Raw genomic sequence first — 18268 nt, 5'->3', positions numbered from 1 at the left:
CTGCATGTGTCGCGCATGAGCAGCCACTGGCGCGGTGAAAAAAAACCCAGCTCCCCAGAACCGTTTCTTTCGCAGAGTTCATACAGGTAGACGTTAACTGCACGTTTCTGCTGGAGCAGCCTATCAAGCATATAGAAGGTTGAGTTCCATCGCGTCGGGCAATCGCAAATAAGACGTCTGACCGGCAGATGGTGTCGCCGCTGAATGTCAGCAAGGCGAGCCATGGCCGTGTAAGATCTTCTGAAATGGGCCGAGATTTTCCTTGCCTGCCGCAAGATGTCCTGGACCCCAGGGTATTTGACAAGGAATCGCTGCACGACCAAGTTTAAGACGTGTGCCATGCACGGCACGTGCGTGATTTTGCCCTGTTTCAATGCGCTAAGCAGATTGGCACCGTTGTCACACACCACTTTACCAACTGTCAAATTGAGCGGTGTTAGCCACTCATCTGCCTGTGAACGCAAAGCTGAAAGGAGTGCCGGGCCAGTGTGGCTCTTTGCTTCCAGGCACAACAGACGCAGCACGGCATGGCAACGTCTCACCTGGCATGTGGAATAGGTTCTGGGGAGCTTGGGCGGTGCAGTGGAAGAGACGCTAGCAGCGGAAAAGGAGGAGGCAGCTGAGGAGGAGAGGGAGGAGGATGGAGTAGGAGGAGGAGAAGAAGAGTCAGGCCTGCATGCAATCCGTGGCGGTAAAACCAAATCTACACGGGTGCCACGGGTTACATGCTTGACGGCCGTCAGAAGGTTCACCCAGTGGGCAGTAAAACTGATATACCTTCCCTGCCCGTGTTTGCTAGACCACGTGTCTGTGGTCAGATGTATCTTGGCACCGACACTGTGTGCCAGAGATACATTCACTTGCCGCTGAACATGGCCATATAGCTCTGGGATGCCCTTCTCTGAGAAATACTTCCTTCCTGGGACCTTCCATTGTGGTGTTCCAATGGCCACAAATTTGCGAAAGGCCTCCGAGTCCACCAGTTTATATGGCAGTAGTTGGCGGGCTATGAGTTCTGACAAGCCAGCCGCCAACCGTTGGGCAAGAGGGTTATCCGGCATCATCATTTTTTTACGCTCAAACATTAGGCCCACGGAAGCCTGCCTTTTTGCAGAAAAATGTGAGCTTGGCGTGATGGAAGGTGGAGTGGAGGACAATTGTGAGGAGAGAGGAGAAGGAGAAGTAGAAGACGAGGCTGGACGGTGAGAGCCTGCAGTGTGGCTTTGTGTGTTCCGTTGCTCCCACTGGGCTCGGTGATGGCTGCTCATGTGCCTTCTTAAGGCGGTCGTCCCTAGGTGAGTATTGGGCTTACCGCGACTAACGCGTTGACTGCAAAGATTGCAGATGGCAACGCTATTGTCAGCAGCGGACACGTTAAAAAAAGCCCACACTGCGGAGCCATGTGCCGGTGTCCTGGGAGCGCCAGATGTGACCGTACATGGTCGATGACTCGCTCCTGATACATTTGCAGTCTGCTTTGTCCCTGCTGTGCAATGTAAGTCATTGCTGCTTCTCCTCCCTATCTGCTGGTCCATATCTCCCTCTGAACTCCCCTCCTCTTCCTCTCTTGTGGGCACCCACGTGACATCACTAGACACGTCATCATCAACGTCACCTTCCCCACCGCTATAAGTAGAGATCTCGGAGTAGGCAGCAACACCGGGGACCAACCTCCTCCTTGGGCTGATCTGGGTACTGGCGTCAGACTGCTGAGTAGCGCTTGTTGCTACCTCCTCTTCCTGATCCAATACCAAGAGTGGCTGCGCATCAGAAATGTCCTCTTGATATGGATCGGAAAATAATTCCAGTGACTCAAGCGGAAGGTATGTGGTGGTGGTGGTGGTGGTCGTGTTGTTGGTGGTAGTGTCTTTGGGGGTGCACATAGCAGAGAGTGAAGAAGAGGGTGCAGATCGAGAGGATGAGGAGGGTGCAGAAGAGTAAGGCTGAGCGAGCCACTCAACCAAGTCTGGTGCATCCTTTAAAGTAATTGAACGCACCTTCTGCAACTTCCCACTTTGGCTCAAGCCTGTTGCTTCTGCCCTTCCACTACCACCCCTGCGGAAGGGCCTGCCTCTTCCTCTGCATGTCATTTTTTAAATGACCCTGTGACAAAACTCTTAGTCCCTATACCGCTGAAGGACTGCTGCAGTATAGGTGAGCGGTCAGCAGTGGTGCACGTCAACCCTATCTATTGTGGACCTATAGCGGTCCTTACAGAACAGCAGACTGTACCGCACTCAAGCCTATGTACCGTAGCACCCTATACCAAGTTACCAGTCCTTATAAGAACTTTTGTGGAACAAGCAGGTTGTGTGTTAGTGATTAGCAGACTGTACGTCAGTCCCTATACCGCTGAAGGACTGCTGCAGTATAGGGCAGCGGTCAGCAGTGGTGCACGTCAACCCTATCTATTGTGGACCGATAGCGGTCCTTACAGAACAGCAGACTGTACCGCACTCAAGCCTATGTACCGTAGCACCCTATACCAAGTTACCAGTCCTTATAAGAACTTTTGTGGAACAAGCAGGTTGTGTGTTAGTGATTAGCAGACTGTACGTCAGTCCCTATACCGCTGAAGGACTGCTGCAGTATAGGTGAGCGGTCAGCAGTGGTGCACGTCAACCCTATCTATTGTGGACCTATAGCGGTCCTTACAGAACAGCAGACTGTACCGCACTCAAGCCTATGTACCGTAGCACCCTATACCAAGTTACCAGTCCTTATAAGAACTTTTGTGGACCAAGCAGGTTGTGTATTAGTGTTTAGCAGACTGTACGTCAGTCCCTATACCGCTGAAGGACTGCTGCAGTATAGGGCAGCGGTCAGCAGTGGTGCACGTCAACCCTATCTATTGTGGACCGATAGCGGTCCTTACAGAACAGCAGACTGTACCGCACTCAAGCCTATGTACCGTAGCACCCTATACCAAGTTACCAGTCCTTATAAGAACTTTTGTGGAACAAGCAGGTTGTGTGTTAGTGATTAGCAGACTGTACGTCAGTCCCTATACCGCTGAAGGACTGCTGCAGTATAGGGCAGCGGTCAGCAGTGGTGCACGTCAACCCTATCTATTGTGGACCGATAGCGGTCCTTACAGAACAGCAGACTGTACCGCACTCAAGCCTATGTACCGTAGCACCCTATACCAAGTTACCAGTCCTTATAAGAACTTTTGTGGAACAAGCAGGTTGTGTGTTAGTGATTAGCAGACTGTACGTCAGTCCCTATACCGCTGAAGGACTGCTGCAGTATAGGGCAGCGGTCAGCAGTGGTGCACGTCAACCCTATCTATTGTGGACCGATAGCGGTCCTTACAGAACAGCAGACTGTACCGCACTCAAGCCTATGTACCGTAGCACCCTATACCAAGTTACCAGTCCTTATAAGAACTTTTGTGGAACAAGCAGGTTGTGTGTTAGTGATTAGCAGACTGTACGTCAGTCCCTATACCGCTGAAGGACTGCTGCAGTATAGGGCAGCGGTCAGCAGTGGTGCACGTCAACCCTATCTATTGTGGACCGATAGCGGTCCTTACAGAACAGCAGACTGTACCGCACTCAAGCCTATGTACCGTAGCACCCTATACCAAGTTACCAGTCCTTATAAGAACTTTTGTGGAACAAGCAGGTTGTGTGTTAGTGATTAGCAGACTGTACGTCAGTCCCTATACCGCTGAAGGACTGCTGCAGTATAGGTGAGCGGTCAGCAGTGGTGCACGTCAACCCTATCTATTGTGGACCGATAGCGGTCCTTACAGAACAGCAGACTGTACCGCACTCAAGCCTATGTACCGTAGCACCCTATACCAAGTTACCAGTCCTTATAAGAACTTTTGTGGACCAAGCAGGTTGTGTATTAGTGTTTAGCAGACTGTACGTCAGTCCCTATACCGCTGAAGGACTGCTGCAGTATAGGGCAGCGGTCAGCAGTGGTGCACGTCAACCCTATCTATTGTGGACCGATAGCGGTCCTTACAGAACAGCAGACTGTACCGCACTCAAGCCTATGTACCGTAGCACCCTATACCAAGTTACCAGTCCTTATAAGAACTTTTGTGGACCAAGCAGGTTGTGTATTAGTGTTTAGCAGACTGTACGTCAGTCCCTATACCGCTGAAGGACTGCTGCAGTATAGGGCAGCGGTCAGCAGTGGTGCACGTCAACCCTATCTATTGTGGACCGATAGCGGTCCTTACAGAACAGCAGACTGTACCGCACTCAAGCCTATGTACCGTAGCACCCTATACCAAGTTACCAGTCCTTATAAGAACTTTTGTGGAACAAGCAGGTTGTGTGTTAGTGATTAGCAGACTGTACGTCAGTCCCTATACCGCTGAAGGACTGCTGCAGTATAGGGCAGCGGTCAGCAGTGGTGCACGTCAACCCTATCTATTGTGGACCGATAGCGGTCCTTACAGAACAGCAGACTGTACCGCACTCAAGCCTATGTACCGTAGCACCCTATACCAAGTTACCAGTCCTTATAAGAACTTTTGTGGAACAAGCAGGTTGTGTGTTAGTGATTAGCAGACTGTACGTCAGTCCCTATACCGCTGAAGGACTGCTGCAGTATAGGGCAGCGGTCAGCAGTGGTGCACGTCAACCCTATCTATTGTGGACCGATAGCGGTCCTTACAGAACAGCAGACTGTACCGCACTCAAGCCTATGTACCGTAGCACCCTATACCAAGTTACCAGTCCTTATAAGAACTTTTGTGGAACAAGCAGGTTGTGTGTTAGTGATTAGCAGACTGTACGTCAGTCCCTATACCGCTGAAGGACTGCTGCAGTATAGGGCAGCGGTCAGCAGTGGTGCACGTCAACCCTATCTATTGTGGACCGATAGCGGTCCTTACAGAACAGCAGACTGTACCGCACTCAAGCCTATGTACCGTAGCACCCTATACCAAGTTACCAGTCCTTATAAGAACTTTTGTGGAACAAGCAGGTTGTGTGTTAGTGATTAGCAGACTGTACGTCAGTCCCTATACCGCTGAAGGACTGCTGCAGTATAGGGCAGCGGTCAGCAGTGGTGCACGTCAACCCTATCTATTGTGGACCGATAGCGGTCCTTACAGAACAGCAGACTGTACCGCACTCAAGCCTATGTACCGTAGCACCCTATACCAAGTTACCAGTCCTTATAAGAACTTTTGTGGAACAAGCAGGTTGTGTGTTAGTGATTAGCAGACTGTACGTCAGTCCCTATACCGCTGAAGGACTGCTGCAGTATAGGTGAGCGGTCAGCAGTGGTGCACGTCAACCCTATCTATTGTGGACCGATAGCGGTCCTTACAGAACAGCAGACTGTACCGCACTCAAGCCTATGTACCGTAGCACCCTATACCAAGTTACCAGTCCTTATAAGAACTTTTGTGGACCAAGCAGGTTGTGTATTAGTGTTTAGCAGACTGTACGTCAGTCCCTATACCGCTGAAGGACTGCTGCAGTATAGGGCAGCGGTCAGCAGTGGTGCACGTCAACCCTATCTATTGTGGACCGATAGCGGTCCTTACAGAACAGCAGACTGTACCGCACTCAAGCCTATGTACCGTAGCACCCTATACCAAGTTACCAGTCCTTATAAGAACTTTTGTGGACCAAGCAGGTTGTGTATTAGTGTTTAGCAGACTGTACGTCAGTCCCTATACCGCTGAAGGACTGCTGCAGTATAGGGCAGCGGTCAGCAGTGGTGCACGTCAACCCTATCTATTGTGGACCGATAGCGGTCCTTACAGAACAGCAGACTGTACCGCACTCAAGCCTATGTACCGTAGCACCCTATACCAAGTTACCAGTCCTTATAAGAACTTTTGTGGAACAAGCAGGTTGTGTGTTAGTGATTAGCAGACTGTACGTCAGTCCCTATACCGCTGAAGGACTGCTGCAGTATAGGTGAGCGGTCAGCAGTGGTGCACGTCAACCCTATCTATTGTGGACCGATAGCGGTCCTTACAGAACAGCAGACTGTACCGCACTCAAGCCTATGTACCGTAGCACCCTATACCAAGTTACCAGTCCTTATAAGAACTTTTGTGGACCAAGCAGGTTGTGTATTAGTGTTTAGCAGACTGTACGTCAGTCCCTATACCGCTGAAGGACTGCTGCAGTATAGGGCAGCGGTCAGCAGTGGTGCACGTCAACCCTATCTATTGTGGACCGATAGCGGTCCTTACAGAACAGCAGACTGTACCGCACTCAAGCCTATGTACCGTAGCACCCTATACCAAGTTACCAGTCCTTATAAGAACTTTTGTGGACCAAGCAGGTTGTGTATTAGTGTTTAGCAGACTGTACGTCAGTCCCTATACCGCTGAAGGACTGCTGCAGTATAGGGCAGCGGTCAGCAGTGGTGCACGTCAACCCTATCTATTGTGGACCGATAGCGGTCCTTACAGAACAGCAGACTGTACCGCACTCAAGCCTATGTACCGTAGCACCCTATACCAAGTTACCAGTCCTTATAAGAACTTTTGTGGAACAAGCAGGTTGTGTGTTAGTGATTAGCAGACTGTACGTCAGTCCCTATACCGCTGAAGGACTGCTGCAGTATAGGGCAGCGGTCAGCAGTGGTGCACGTCAACCCTATCTATTGTGGACCGATAGCGGTCCTTACAGAACAGCAGACTGTACCGCACTCAAGCCTATGTACCGTAGCACCCTATACCAAGTTACCAGTCCTTATAAGAACTTTTGTGGAACAAGCAGGTTGTGTGTTAGTGATTAGCAGACTGTACGTCAGTCCCTATACCGCTGAAGGACTGCTGCAGTATAGGGCAGCGGTCAGCAGTGGTGCACGTCAACCCTATCTATTGTGGACCGATAGCGGTCCTTACAGAACAGCAGACTGTACCGCACTCAAGCCTATGTACCGTAGCACCCTATACCAAGTTACCAGTCCTTATAAGAACTTTTGTGGAACAAGCAGGTTGTGTGTTAGTGATTAGCAGACTGTACGTCAGTCCCTATACCGCTGAAGGACTGCTGCAGTATAGGTGAGCGGTCAGCAGTGGTGCACGTCAACCCTATCTATTGTGGACCGATAGCGGTCCTTACAGAACAGCAGACTGTACCGCACTCAAGCCTATGTACCGTAGCACCCTATACCAAGTTACCAGTCCTTATAAGAACTTTTGTGGACCAAGCAGGTTGTGTATTAGTGTTTAGCAGACTGTACGTCAGTCCCTATACCGCTGAAGGACTGCTGCAGTATAGGGCAGCGGTCAGCAGTGGTGCACGTCAACCCTATCTATTGTGGACCGATAGCGGTCCTTACAGAACAGCAGACTGTACCGCACTCAAGCCTATGTACCGTAGCACCCTATACCAAGTTACCAGTCCTTATAAGAACTTTTGTGGACCAAGCAGGTTGTGTATTAGTGTTTAGCAGACTGTACGTCAGTCCCTATACCGCTGAAGGACTGCTGCAGTATAGGGCAGCGGTCAGCAGTGGTGCACGTCAACCCTATCTATTGTGGACCGATAGCGGTCCTTACAGAACAGCAGACTGTACCGCACTCAAGCCTATGTACCGTAGCACCCTATACCAAGTTACCAGTCCTTATAAGAACTTTTGTGGAACAAGCAGGTTGTGTGTTAGTGATTAGCAGACTGTACGTCAGTCCCTATACCGCTGAAGGACTGCTGCAGTATAGGTGAGCGGTCAGCAGTGGTGCACGTCAACCCTATCTATTGTGGACCGATAGCGGTCCTTACAGAACAGCAGACTGTACCGCACTCAAGCCTATGTACCGTAGCACCCTATACCAAGTTACCAGTCCTTATAAGAACTTTTGTGGACCAAGCAGGTTGTGTATTAGTGTTTAGCAGACTGTACGTCAGTCCCTATACCGCTGAAGGACTGCTGCAGTATAGGGCAGCGGTCAGCAGTGGTGCACGTCAACCCTATCTATTGTGGACCGATAGCGGTCCTTACAGAACAGCAGACTGTACCGCACTCAAGCCTATGTACCGTAGCACCCTATACCAAGTTACCAGTCCTTATAAGAACTTTTGTGGACCAAGCAGGTTGTGTATTAGTGTTTAGCAGACTGTACGTCAGTCCCTATACCGCTGAAGGACTGCTGCAGTATAGGGCAGCGGTCAGCAGTGGTGCACGTCAACCCTATCTATTGTGGACCGATAGCGGTCCTTACAGAACAGCAGACTGTACCGCACTCAAGCCTATGTACCGTAGCACCCTATACCAAGTTACCAGTCCTTATAAGAACTTTTGTGGAACAAGCAGGTTGTGTGTTAGTGATTAGCAGACTGTACGTCAGTCCCTATACCGCTGAAGGACTGCTGCAGTATAGGGCAGCGGTCAGCAGTGGTGCACGTCAACCCTATCTATTGTGGACCGATAGCGGTCCTTACAGAACAGCAGACTGTACCGCACTCAAGCCTATGTACCGTAGCACCCTATACCAAGTTACCAGTCCTTATAAGAACTTTTGTGGAACAAGCAGGTTGTGTGTTAGTGATTAGCAGACTGTACGTCAGTCCCTATACCGCTGAAGGACTGCTGCAGTATAGGGCAGCGGTCAGCAGTGGTGCACGTCAACCCTATCTATTGTGGACCGATAGCGGTCCTTACAGAACAGCAGACTGTACCGCACTCAAGCCTATGTACCGTAGCACCCTATACCAAGTTACCAGTCCTTATAAGAACTTTTGTGGAACAAGCAGGTTGTGTGTTAGTGATTAGCAGACTGTACGTCAGTCCCTATACCGCTGAAGGACTGCTGCAGTATAGGGCAGCGGTCAGCAGTGGTGCACGTCAACCCTATCTATTGTGGACCGATAGCGGTCCTTACAGAACAGCAGACTGTACCGCACTCAAGCCTATGTACCGTAGCACCCTATACCAAGTTACCAGTCCTTATAAGAACTTTTGTGGAACAAGCAGGTTGTGTGTTAGTGATTAGCAGACTGTACGTCAGTCCCTATACCGCTGAAGGACTGCTGCAGTATAGGGCAGCGGTCAGCAGTGGTGCACGTCAACCCTATCTATTGTGGACCGATAGCGGTCCTTACAGAACAGCAGACTGTACCGCACTCAAGCCTATGTACCGTAGCACCCTATACCAAGTTACCAGTCCTTATAAGAACTTTTGTGGAACAAGCAGGTTGTGTGTTAGTGATTAGCAGACTGTACGTCAGTCCCTATACCGCTGAAGGACTGCTGCAGTATAGGTGAGCGGTCAGCAGTGGTGCACGTCAACCCTATCTATTGTGGACCGATAGCGGTCCTTACAGAACAGCAGACTGTACCGCACTCAAGCCTATGTACCGTAGCACCCTATACCAAGTTACCAGTCCTTATAAGAACTTTTGTGGACCAAGCAGGTTGTGTATTAGTGTTTAGCAGACTGTACGTCAGTCCCTATACCGCTGAAGGACTGCTGCAGTATAGGGCAGCGGTCAGCAGTGGTGCACGTCAACCCTATCTATTGTGGACCGATAGCGGTCCTTACAGAACAGCAGACTGTACCGCACTCAAGCCTATGTACCGTAGCACCCTATACCAAGTTACCAGTCCTTATAAGAACTTTTGTGGACCAAGCAGGTTGTGTATTAGTGTTTAGCAGACTGTACGTCAGTCCCTATACCGCTGAAGGACTGCTGCAGTATAGGGCAGCGGTCAGCAGTGGTGCACGTCAACCCTATCTATTGTGGACCGATAGCGGTCCTTACAGAACAGCAGACTGTACCGCACTCAAGCCTATGTACCGTAGCACCCTATACCAAGTTACCAGTCCTTATAAGAACTTTTGTGGAACAAGCAGGTTGTGTGTTAGTGATTAGCAGACTGTACGTCAGTCCCTATACCGCTGAAGGACTGCTGCAGTATAGGGCAGCGGTCAGCAGTGGTGCACGTCAACCCTATCTATTGTGGACCGATAGCGGTCCTTACAGAACAGCAGACTGTACCGCACTCAAGCCTATGTACCGTAGCACCCTATACCAAGTTACCAGTCCTTATAAGAACTTTTGTGGAACAAGTGAGTTGTGAATGTTTAGCAGACTGCAGCAGAAGGGCAGCAGTCAAGTATAATATCCTTTCTATATTTGGAAGAAAGAATATTATACATGTACAAGCCTATTACTGTACCACTGATACCAGTCCTGAAAAGAACCTTTGTGGAACTAATAATAACAGCAAGTCTTTAAAATTACCCTCACTGCCTGACAACACTGCTTCCTTCCTGTCCCTATACAAATTGGCAAAAAAAGAGAACGATTAGTGGTTACTGGAACAGCTCTTTTGTGGACCTTGATAGTAACAGCTAATGATGATGATGATGATGATGATGATGAAAGACTAATCTGGCTGTCCCTGTAGCATACACCGTCCTTTCCCTTTCTCTAAACTAACAAAAGACACTCAGGCTGCTGCAAGAATCAGCAGCACAGCAAACCTATCAACACCTAACACCTATACCAGTCCTGAAAAGAACTTTTGTGTACCAAATAGCTAGTGGTTTATCTCTCCCTACTCCACACAGGAACCTGTCCCTATCGTAACAGAAGAAAGAATGTAAAATGGCCACCGGATCGGGTGTATTTATAGGTTAGGGGGAATGTACAAGTGTCCATGTGCTGTCATGTCTCAATTGGCTGTCCTGTATCACATGATAAACGTGTCACCAAAGGTTAAAGTTCTTGTATACATTAAACACGTAAGTCCGCCGCGGCGAACGACGGAAAAAGGCGTTCGAACGTGCGGACCGCGAATGTCGGAAATTCGCCGCGAAACGACCGCCGGGCGAACCGTTCGGCCATCACTAATTACAGTATCAGTTTCTTGGAATCCTAGCACTTAGACTAGGGGAGGGAGGGCAAAGTTGGGAACAAGGCAAGGGTTGCTGATTGCAAGTGTGTTAACAAGGAAGAGTGAGCAGAAGAATGACCTCATCAGTTTGATGCTCTTTTTACTATATAATCAGCAGACTGTGGGTGAAGAGAGGACACCACTGTCCTTAACTGTAAGGCCGGTGTTCTGACGATTCGCTAAAATCTCCAACCACGTCGCTTCTGGTGACTCTCCAGCACCAATAATTGGACATTTCAATGAGTTGGTTGTTTTCACAGAACACCGGCAGCGTATACACTACAGTACTTGCTACAATGATAATTGTTAGTCCACCCACTACTTACCAACAACATGGCCACCTTCAAGGCGGCAACAACTTTATTCCTCCTTACACGGCAAACTTGAGAAAAACTGAAGGAAGAGCCAGCACTGTTGGATATAACATCTGTGATCTTTATTGTATCATGACAAGTATAAAAAGGACAAGCAAACATGTTTCCGCACAAGGCTTGTTCACAGCTGTGAACAAGGCTTGTGCCAAAACGCGTCTGCTTGTCCTTTTTATATTTGTCATGATGCAATAAAGACCACAGATGTTATATCCAGCAGTGCCGGATTTCCCTTCAGTTTTTCTCAAGTTTACTATTTGGATGTAAGAAGGACATCCTGAGCGCTAGAGCACCTGGATTCTGGGTGTGCCGAGGTTACCAGTTACCTGTTATCTGGATATCGTAGATCAGAACGGTGTAATTTTTGTGTTTTTACCGCCTTACCTTCCTGATGAACCAGCTGAGATTCTAACCAGGTATGGCCAGCCTTAGCCCTTGTACACACGATCGGAGATTCCGACAGAATGTGTCCGATCGGAGCGTTTTGTTGGATATTCCGACTGTGTGTGGTCTACATCGGACTGTTTCCGTCGGAATATCCGTCGGACCAAATTTTCCAACTTGCCGGAAATATTTTCCAACAAAATGCTCCGATCGGACATACTCCGATCATGTGTAGAGAATTCCGATCGGACAAAGTGCCACGCATGCTCAGATCAAATTCCTACACCAAAGCTATTGGCTACTAGCGTGAACGTAGTGCCGTCGTAACGAAATAACATCATCACGTTCTGAACGATCGGATTTTCCAACAACTTCGTCCGAACGTGTGTATAAAACAGTTTCGGACAAAATCTGTCGGACAAAATCCGACGGACAAAATCCGACGGATTTGGTTGTCGGAATCTCCGACCGTGTGTACAAGGGCTAAGTGGTGTTATCTGCCTGGCTTTGCTGTGTGGTAAGGATGTGTAAAACTAGATGGATAGAAATACAAATATTTTGGTAGGTAAAATATGCCCCTTATATGTATTTCATTTGCATATTTAGTTGTTATCTTACTGAATACTATTGAAATGTGATATTTTGGGCCATTGTCAATGCTTCAACTTTGCACAACACTAATGTTAACTATTATAGCGTTATTTTAATTATTTTCCAGATTATGGGGCAATCCTGTCTCCAGATTGACAAAGGAGAAGCTGCAGAAACAAGATCCCAGATTAAACTTCTCTTTCTGAGTACTGTATTAGTGAAGACTTTTCTTCAGTCTGCAGTTCTGATGAAAAAAAAAGCAATAAAAAACATTTTCATATTCTCTTTTGAGCCCTGATTAACACCCCGGCAACGCTAACATTTGCCAGAGAGGGACTGCAAAACTACGTTTTGTAATACCGGCTCAGTACCTTGTGTGAGAATGTCTTTTGCACTTTATTGCCTATGTGGCTCTTTTTTTTTAACATTATACTGTTATTCTTGGTTGTGTGACAAAAATTGCACTAACATTGTGTATATATGTGTTTGAGTAAACACTGGCAGCTATTTTGTGACAATGACTATACACTGGTCATATACAATTGTTCTTTGCTATGTTTGTGGTTTCATCTGAAGTGTTAAACTGCGCCTATTAAGAATGGTACCTTTTCTGTTAATACCCTTAGTATCTTGCTGATGGTTTGGCCACAAAGTGTTGTCATCACCACATACATGCATTAGGCTCGGTTCACACAGGGGCGGCTTGTCCAGGCGACTTCGCCGCCTGACAAGTCGCGCCCCGTTCTGTACTACGGAACCGTTCTAATAGGAGCGACTCAAGTCGCTCCGACTTAGAAAAAAGGTTCCTGTACTACTTTTGCGGCGACTTCAGGCGACTTGCATTGACTTCTATACAGAAGTCGTTTTGCAAGTCGCCGCTGAGGTCGCGGCAGGTCGCGGCGCTGCAAGTCGTGCCGCCTACTGTGTGAACCGAGCCTTAGGGGCCTTTGTACGGCACAACCGTGTATGGGGAGGATACAGATGGCAACTGTCCTTAGTGCCTGACATGGCAGTACCAGTAAATGCCTGATATATGAAACCACCAGTTCCAAGATGTCTGAAGGCAGGCAAGTAAGGTTGCACACTGCCCCTGATTTGAGAAAAACATAGGGGATAGTGGCGCTGTCACATGGTATGTAGGATAACAAAAAGTCCATAAATTTAGTCCTTGTTATGGAGTTCTTGGTATAAATGGAATAGGGCTGAGACTAAAATTGGGGGGTGGGGGGAAGACCTGTATATAGTTTGCAAAAAAATCCATAAACCAGGCCAAGCCTTCAGGGGGAAGTTGAGAGCAGACTCCAGGATATGTAAAAAGAAGAGAAGAGGCACCTCCAGGTTAGAACTAGTAGCATTTAACGTATTACAGGTGCATTTATCCACTTACATCAAAGGTATGGAAGTCCGGCACATGTCCTATCCACACTGATGTAGCATCCATCCAGTGCTTTGGCGTTGCTGCAGCTTTTCCAGCCCAGGAAAAGGGAATCTTGTCCAACAGGATTTCCGGGAACTTTAAAGCTTGTGGGCCCGGATGCAAAAGTTGACATGGACCTCCCCCCACTACCACCCACCACTTCCACCGTGCGTGCAGATACACCCACCACACGTCAAGATACTCAAAGTGGCTTAAGAGTTTTGAGTTCCCAGAGTTCCTCCATACATCAGAGGACAGGGATCACCGCTGCAAAATCAGAGGACAGGGACCCCTAGCAGGTCACTTGGCAGAGCTCCTTTCCCATCCCAGCACTGTATACAGCTCCTCCCCCAACACTACACAGGCCTGGAATCACATTCCTTTACAAACAGTCTGTGAGCCTTCACAGGGTGTATCTGGCTTTTATGTTGCTGTTCTGACCTGTGAAATTCTCTGCTCGGAACAGCAGTGTAGTTGCAGTAGGCAGATACACCCTATGAAGATCGTGGCTGACTGGCTGTGTTGTAAAGGAATGTGATTTCAGCCCTGCGGAGGAGGAGCAGTATAGAGTGCCGTAATGGAAAAGGAGCTCAGCAGCTGGGCATATTATCCAGGGTGGAGGTGGTGGTCAGGGGGCTGGGGGGGGGGGGGGGCGCAACTTAGATCTGGGGGGGGCAAAGCCATGTGACACAAAATATAGAGCCTGTAGTTCCTCAGGAGCCCCCCAGGAGGTGTCAAGGGATTTGTTTTAGCAATTTCTGAAGGTTTCTTTGTCAGTATTGGCAGGTGTTGGGGGATGGTCACCTCCCAGAGGTGTGTGTCTTTTCCCCAGTTATCAGGAAAGTGGGGTAAGCAGACATCCCCGGGTGGGGGGTACAAAAAATCCCAGCTGGTGACTAGCCTCTTACCTCACCAGTAACATCCGTCCCATCGTGGCTACAGAACGGCACTCTTCTCCTTAATTTACTGAGCTCGGGTACCATTCCATGTTGCCAACACACAGCACAGACACTTCCCCATCCTGGGCTGTTCTCACCCCATGCTCCTCTCCATTCACGAAATGGCTCACAGCTTCTCCCCAGCCAATGAGAACAGATGGGTGTGGACTGTGGAAGGCAAAGTGGAAGCCCAGTATTGGAACGTGGCTGTGGGGCCCTAGGGCAGATCAGGACTTTGTGAAGAATATGATACTATGACAGGGAGGCTGCAGGGGCCCCCTGGAGCTAGGGGCGGGGTTGCGATTGTGACCCCTGCAACCCCTTATGCTACGCCCATGATGCTACTAGTTATAAGCTGGAGGTGCCTGTTCTCTTCTTTTTACTGATTTGAGAAAAAGCCTGCTGTTATCTCTTCTTTCACTGTACTTGTCACCTGCTGTCACGTACCTGGTAATGGAGCCAGATGTGTAGAAGTAGACAGTCTCTTACACCTTCTGCTCAGTATCACTGGTGAAGTAACAGGAGGCACGAGAGCCCAGAGTGGTATGAGTGCCTGAAAGTTCTGTGATGACAGATGCAGGAGAGTTGTCCGTGTGCACCAGAATGTAGGCTCAGCTGTGGACGCAGGATTGCAGGCAGGCAGGTCACTGGCAGTAGGACACCAGGCTGCGGATGGCTGAGTACATATGATAGCCACTGGCAGGAGCAAAGAGCCGGGTCAGGCAAACCAGGTCAGAAACTGGCAGGCAGATCAGGAACAAAGCAGAAAAAGAAGGAAGGTCAGAGTTCAGGCAAAAGTCAGCAATGGTCAGGCAGGTAGGCAGAGGGAGCAGTCAGAGACATAGCCCAGAGGCAATCCAGGGGTCGGTACAGGTGGAGTTCAAGCCTTGTCAGAGCAGACAGGGAATCAGATACAAACAGGTAGCAGGTATGCAAGAACATTATAGACCATAAGGCAAAGTCCTGGAGTCTCAGTGCTAAGTAGCCTTTTTGGCACCAGTTGATAGGCGGGTGGGTGTGCGTGCTGACATGTGCAGGCATGCGCACATGAATGTGCGCGGTTAATGGGCATTCCGCACTTGCACAAAACTATGCGCCTGGGCACATTTTGTCTTCTCTGACACCTGCATTACTCAGAGGCTGTAAATTGAAATGTTGCTTTCTCATTAAGACTAGAAAACATATGGCTTATGAAATAAATGAATCAATCTATTCTCAATACATCGTGAAAGACTGGCACAAAATGGAAGACCAAAGGCTCATATAGAACATTGGTCTAGACTAGTCCTGAGCACTTGAGAACACAGATGGTAGTTTTTGATCTAGGCCATCTGTCCTTCTATCAAGAAGGCCTTTATTAAACTCTCTTCTTCCCCAAAGCTTCACCTCCCTAGGCCTGAGATTTTATGGACTTTCCCTATGTTTAAGCCTAATTTCTGGGGTATGCCGTTTACAAATCCAGTGAAATCAATCAAAAAACATTTGTTCTTTCTAAGACCTACCCAACTAAGGATTTGTGCACAAAGATATTTACTTTGTCACATCTTATCAATAAAAGGGCGGCAGAAACAAGTAAATGGCATAGGACCCATTGGATCAGTCTTGAGAACATTAATTGTAGATGCAGTGACAGATATATGTCGTGAGGGGCAGTGCCTGTGGCTAAAAAAAATGTTCTGAAAGTATTTGCTCTGAAAAATGCTATGAAATATTAATTGAAAGGTCAAGCAGAGGTCAAGGAGAACCAACACGTGTTGGAGATCTATGTTTCCTTCATCAGGACTAATGATGGACATATTTAGTATTATTTGAGTATAAAAACATAAAAAAATTAAAGTACAGTAATGCAAAGATAATTTTTAGAATAAAAATTTAGGACCCAACATTAACTTAATGGAAAACAGAGAAGGGTTGAAGAAACATGCTGCATGTTGCTCTGTCTCTAAAACTGCCCATACAGGTTATGGTACGGCTATACAATCTTTTTTAGATCTGCAAACAACTTTGTAATGGTAACACCTGCTTGACTGAGTAAAAATTGAATGCTTCCTTTAGGAAGACTCTCAGATTGGGAAACACAGTGGTGTAGAGGTTAGCACTCTCACCTAGCAGTAAAAAGGGTCACTGGTTCAAATTGCATGTTCTCCCTGTGCCTGTATGGGTTTCCTCCGGGTACTCTGGTTTCCTCCCACACTCCAAAGACATGCAGGTAGGTTAATTGGCTTCTGTCCAAAATTGGCCCTAGCATATGAATGGGGACCTCGGATTGTGGGCTCCTTGAGGGTAGGGACTGATATGAGTGTGCAATGTACAGGGATAGGGACAATTGTAGACACTCACTCAGGTTGAATTGGATGGACTGGTGTCTTTATTCAAACTATAGAAATATGGAACTATTGCATAGCTGTTTGCAAATCTACTGTGTGGGTCTGGGTATGGCTTAATGGGTTTATTTAGGAAAGAATTTGGGCTACGCTTGCGTCAGTTTTATCTAAATGAGCATCACATATGATTACATGTGAAAGCACTATAGCATAAAAGTGATCCCCCACAAAGAAAATGATCTTGTTTATTCTTATTGAACCACCAAAGAAAAAAAGGCACCTTTAAACTAATCACAGAAGCACAGATGTCATTTCTGAAATGCGTTTGTGAAATCAAAGCTTTTTCAACTACTGTGTATTGCATAGCAATGTAAAATAAACTGTTAAAAACAGTTGTACATTTTTTTCTGTACATATTTTTTAGAACTTTTGGTTGTTCTCTGTGATGTGCAAATTGCATTTTAAGAGTACTAGGATTTATTTTTGTATAAAATGAATTGTACTGAATAATGAATGTGTGTATGGTCTACTGATATTGCTCCTTTAAAAAAAAAAAAAATAATAATAAAAAAAATGACTATGAAAAACATAAAGTGTTGTTGGCCATTTTGTTATGTTATATAGCCCTGAGACAGCTTTTCCAAATGTGTGTATAAAGGATTCTCAGTTTAACCACTTCAATTCAAGGCACTTTCACCCCCTTCCTGTCCAAGCAAATTTTCAGCTTTCAGAGCTGTCACACTTTAAATGACAATTGCGTGTACCCATAGATAGAGCTTTCTTTTGGTGGTATTTAATCACCACTGGGTTTTTTATTTTTTTGCTATACAAATGAAAAAAAAAATGGGGGGGACACACTTTTTTCTTCCTTTCTGTAATATAATTTTGCAAATACCGTATTTTTCGGACTATAAGGCGCACGTAAAAGCCTAAATTTTCTCACAAAATCGACCGTGCGCCTTATAGTCCGGTGCGCCTTATATATGACCTGTTGACATGATGGCAAGCGCCGAATTCGTTTTCTTCACTTGGGCTTTAACAGTATCTGTCAGATGGGCGCGCATGGAGTCACAGATCAATAGGGATGGAGATTCGTGGAAAAAGCCACCCGGTCTCTTACCGTAAACTGACGTACCGTAAACCTCTCAGGTTGTTCTACTGCGTGACTGATAGCGATGAGTTTGAAATCCGCTTCGTAAGCATGTCTCTTAACAGGAGCCATTTTTGGGGCAGCGGGTATACCGTAGAAAATGAACGAATGAATGCGCACACCTCCTGACTAAGATGGCCGTAATGCTCACGAAGCTGCACTGCTTGGATTGGGCATTACGGCCATCTTAGTCAGGAGGTGTGCGCATTCATTCGTTCATTTTCTACGGTATACCCGCTGCCCCAAAAATGGCTCCTGTT

The 18268-nt window shown here is 47.5% G+C and overlaps 1 protein-coding gene across 2 annotated transcripts in view; it reads left to right on the top strand.

The window, feature by feature from the left end:
* The window catches only part of NLRC5 (NLR family CARD domain containing 5), a 286405-nt gene extending 268946 nt beyond the window's left edge, over positions 1-17459 (top strand). For both annotated transcript variants that reach the window (XM_077454771.1, XM_077454764.1), the window contains one exon: positions 12307-17459. In XM_077454771.1, coding sequence (XP_077310897.1) covers positions 12307-12385 — 79 coding nt within the window. In that variant the 3' untranslated portion in view covers positions 12386-17459. The remainder of the gene's footprint in view (positions 1-12306) is intronic.
* The last annotated feature ends 809 nt before the right edge of the window (positions 17460-18268 follow it).

Source organism: Lithobates pipiens, unplaced genomic scaffold, assembly GCF_037356315.1.
Source record: "Lithobates pipiens isolate NorthernLeopardFrog02 unplaced genomic scaffold, aLitPip1_a1.2 Scaffold_10, whole genome shotgun sequence".
Classification (NCBI taxonomy): domain Eukaryota; kingdom Metazoa; phylum Chordata; class Amphibia; order Anura; family Ranidae; genus Lithobates; species Lithobates pipiens.
The sequence above is the reverse complement of the archived record's forward strand: the minus strand, read 5'-3'. Positions and strand labels throughout refer to the sequence as shown.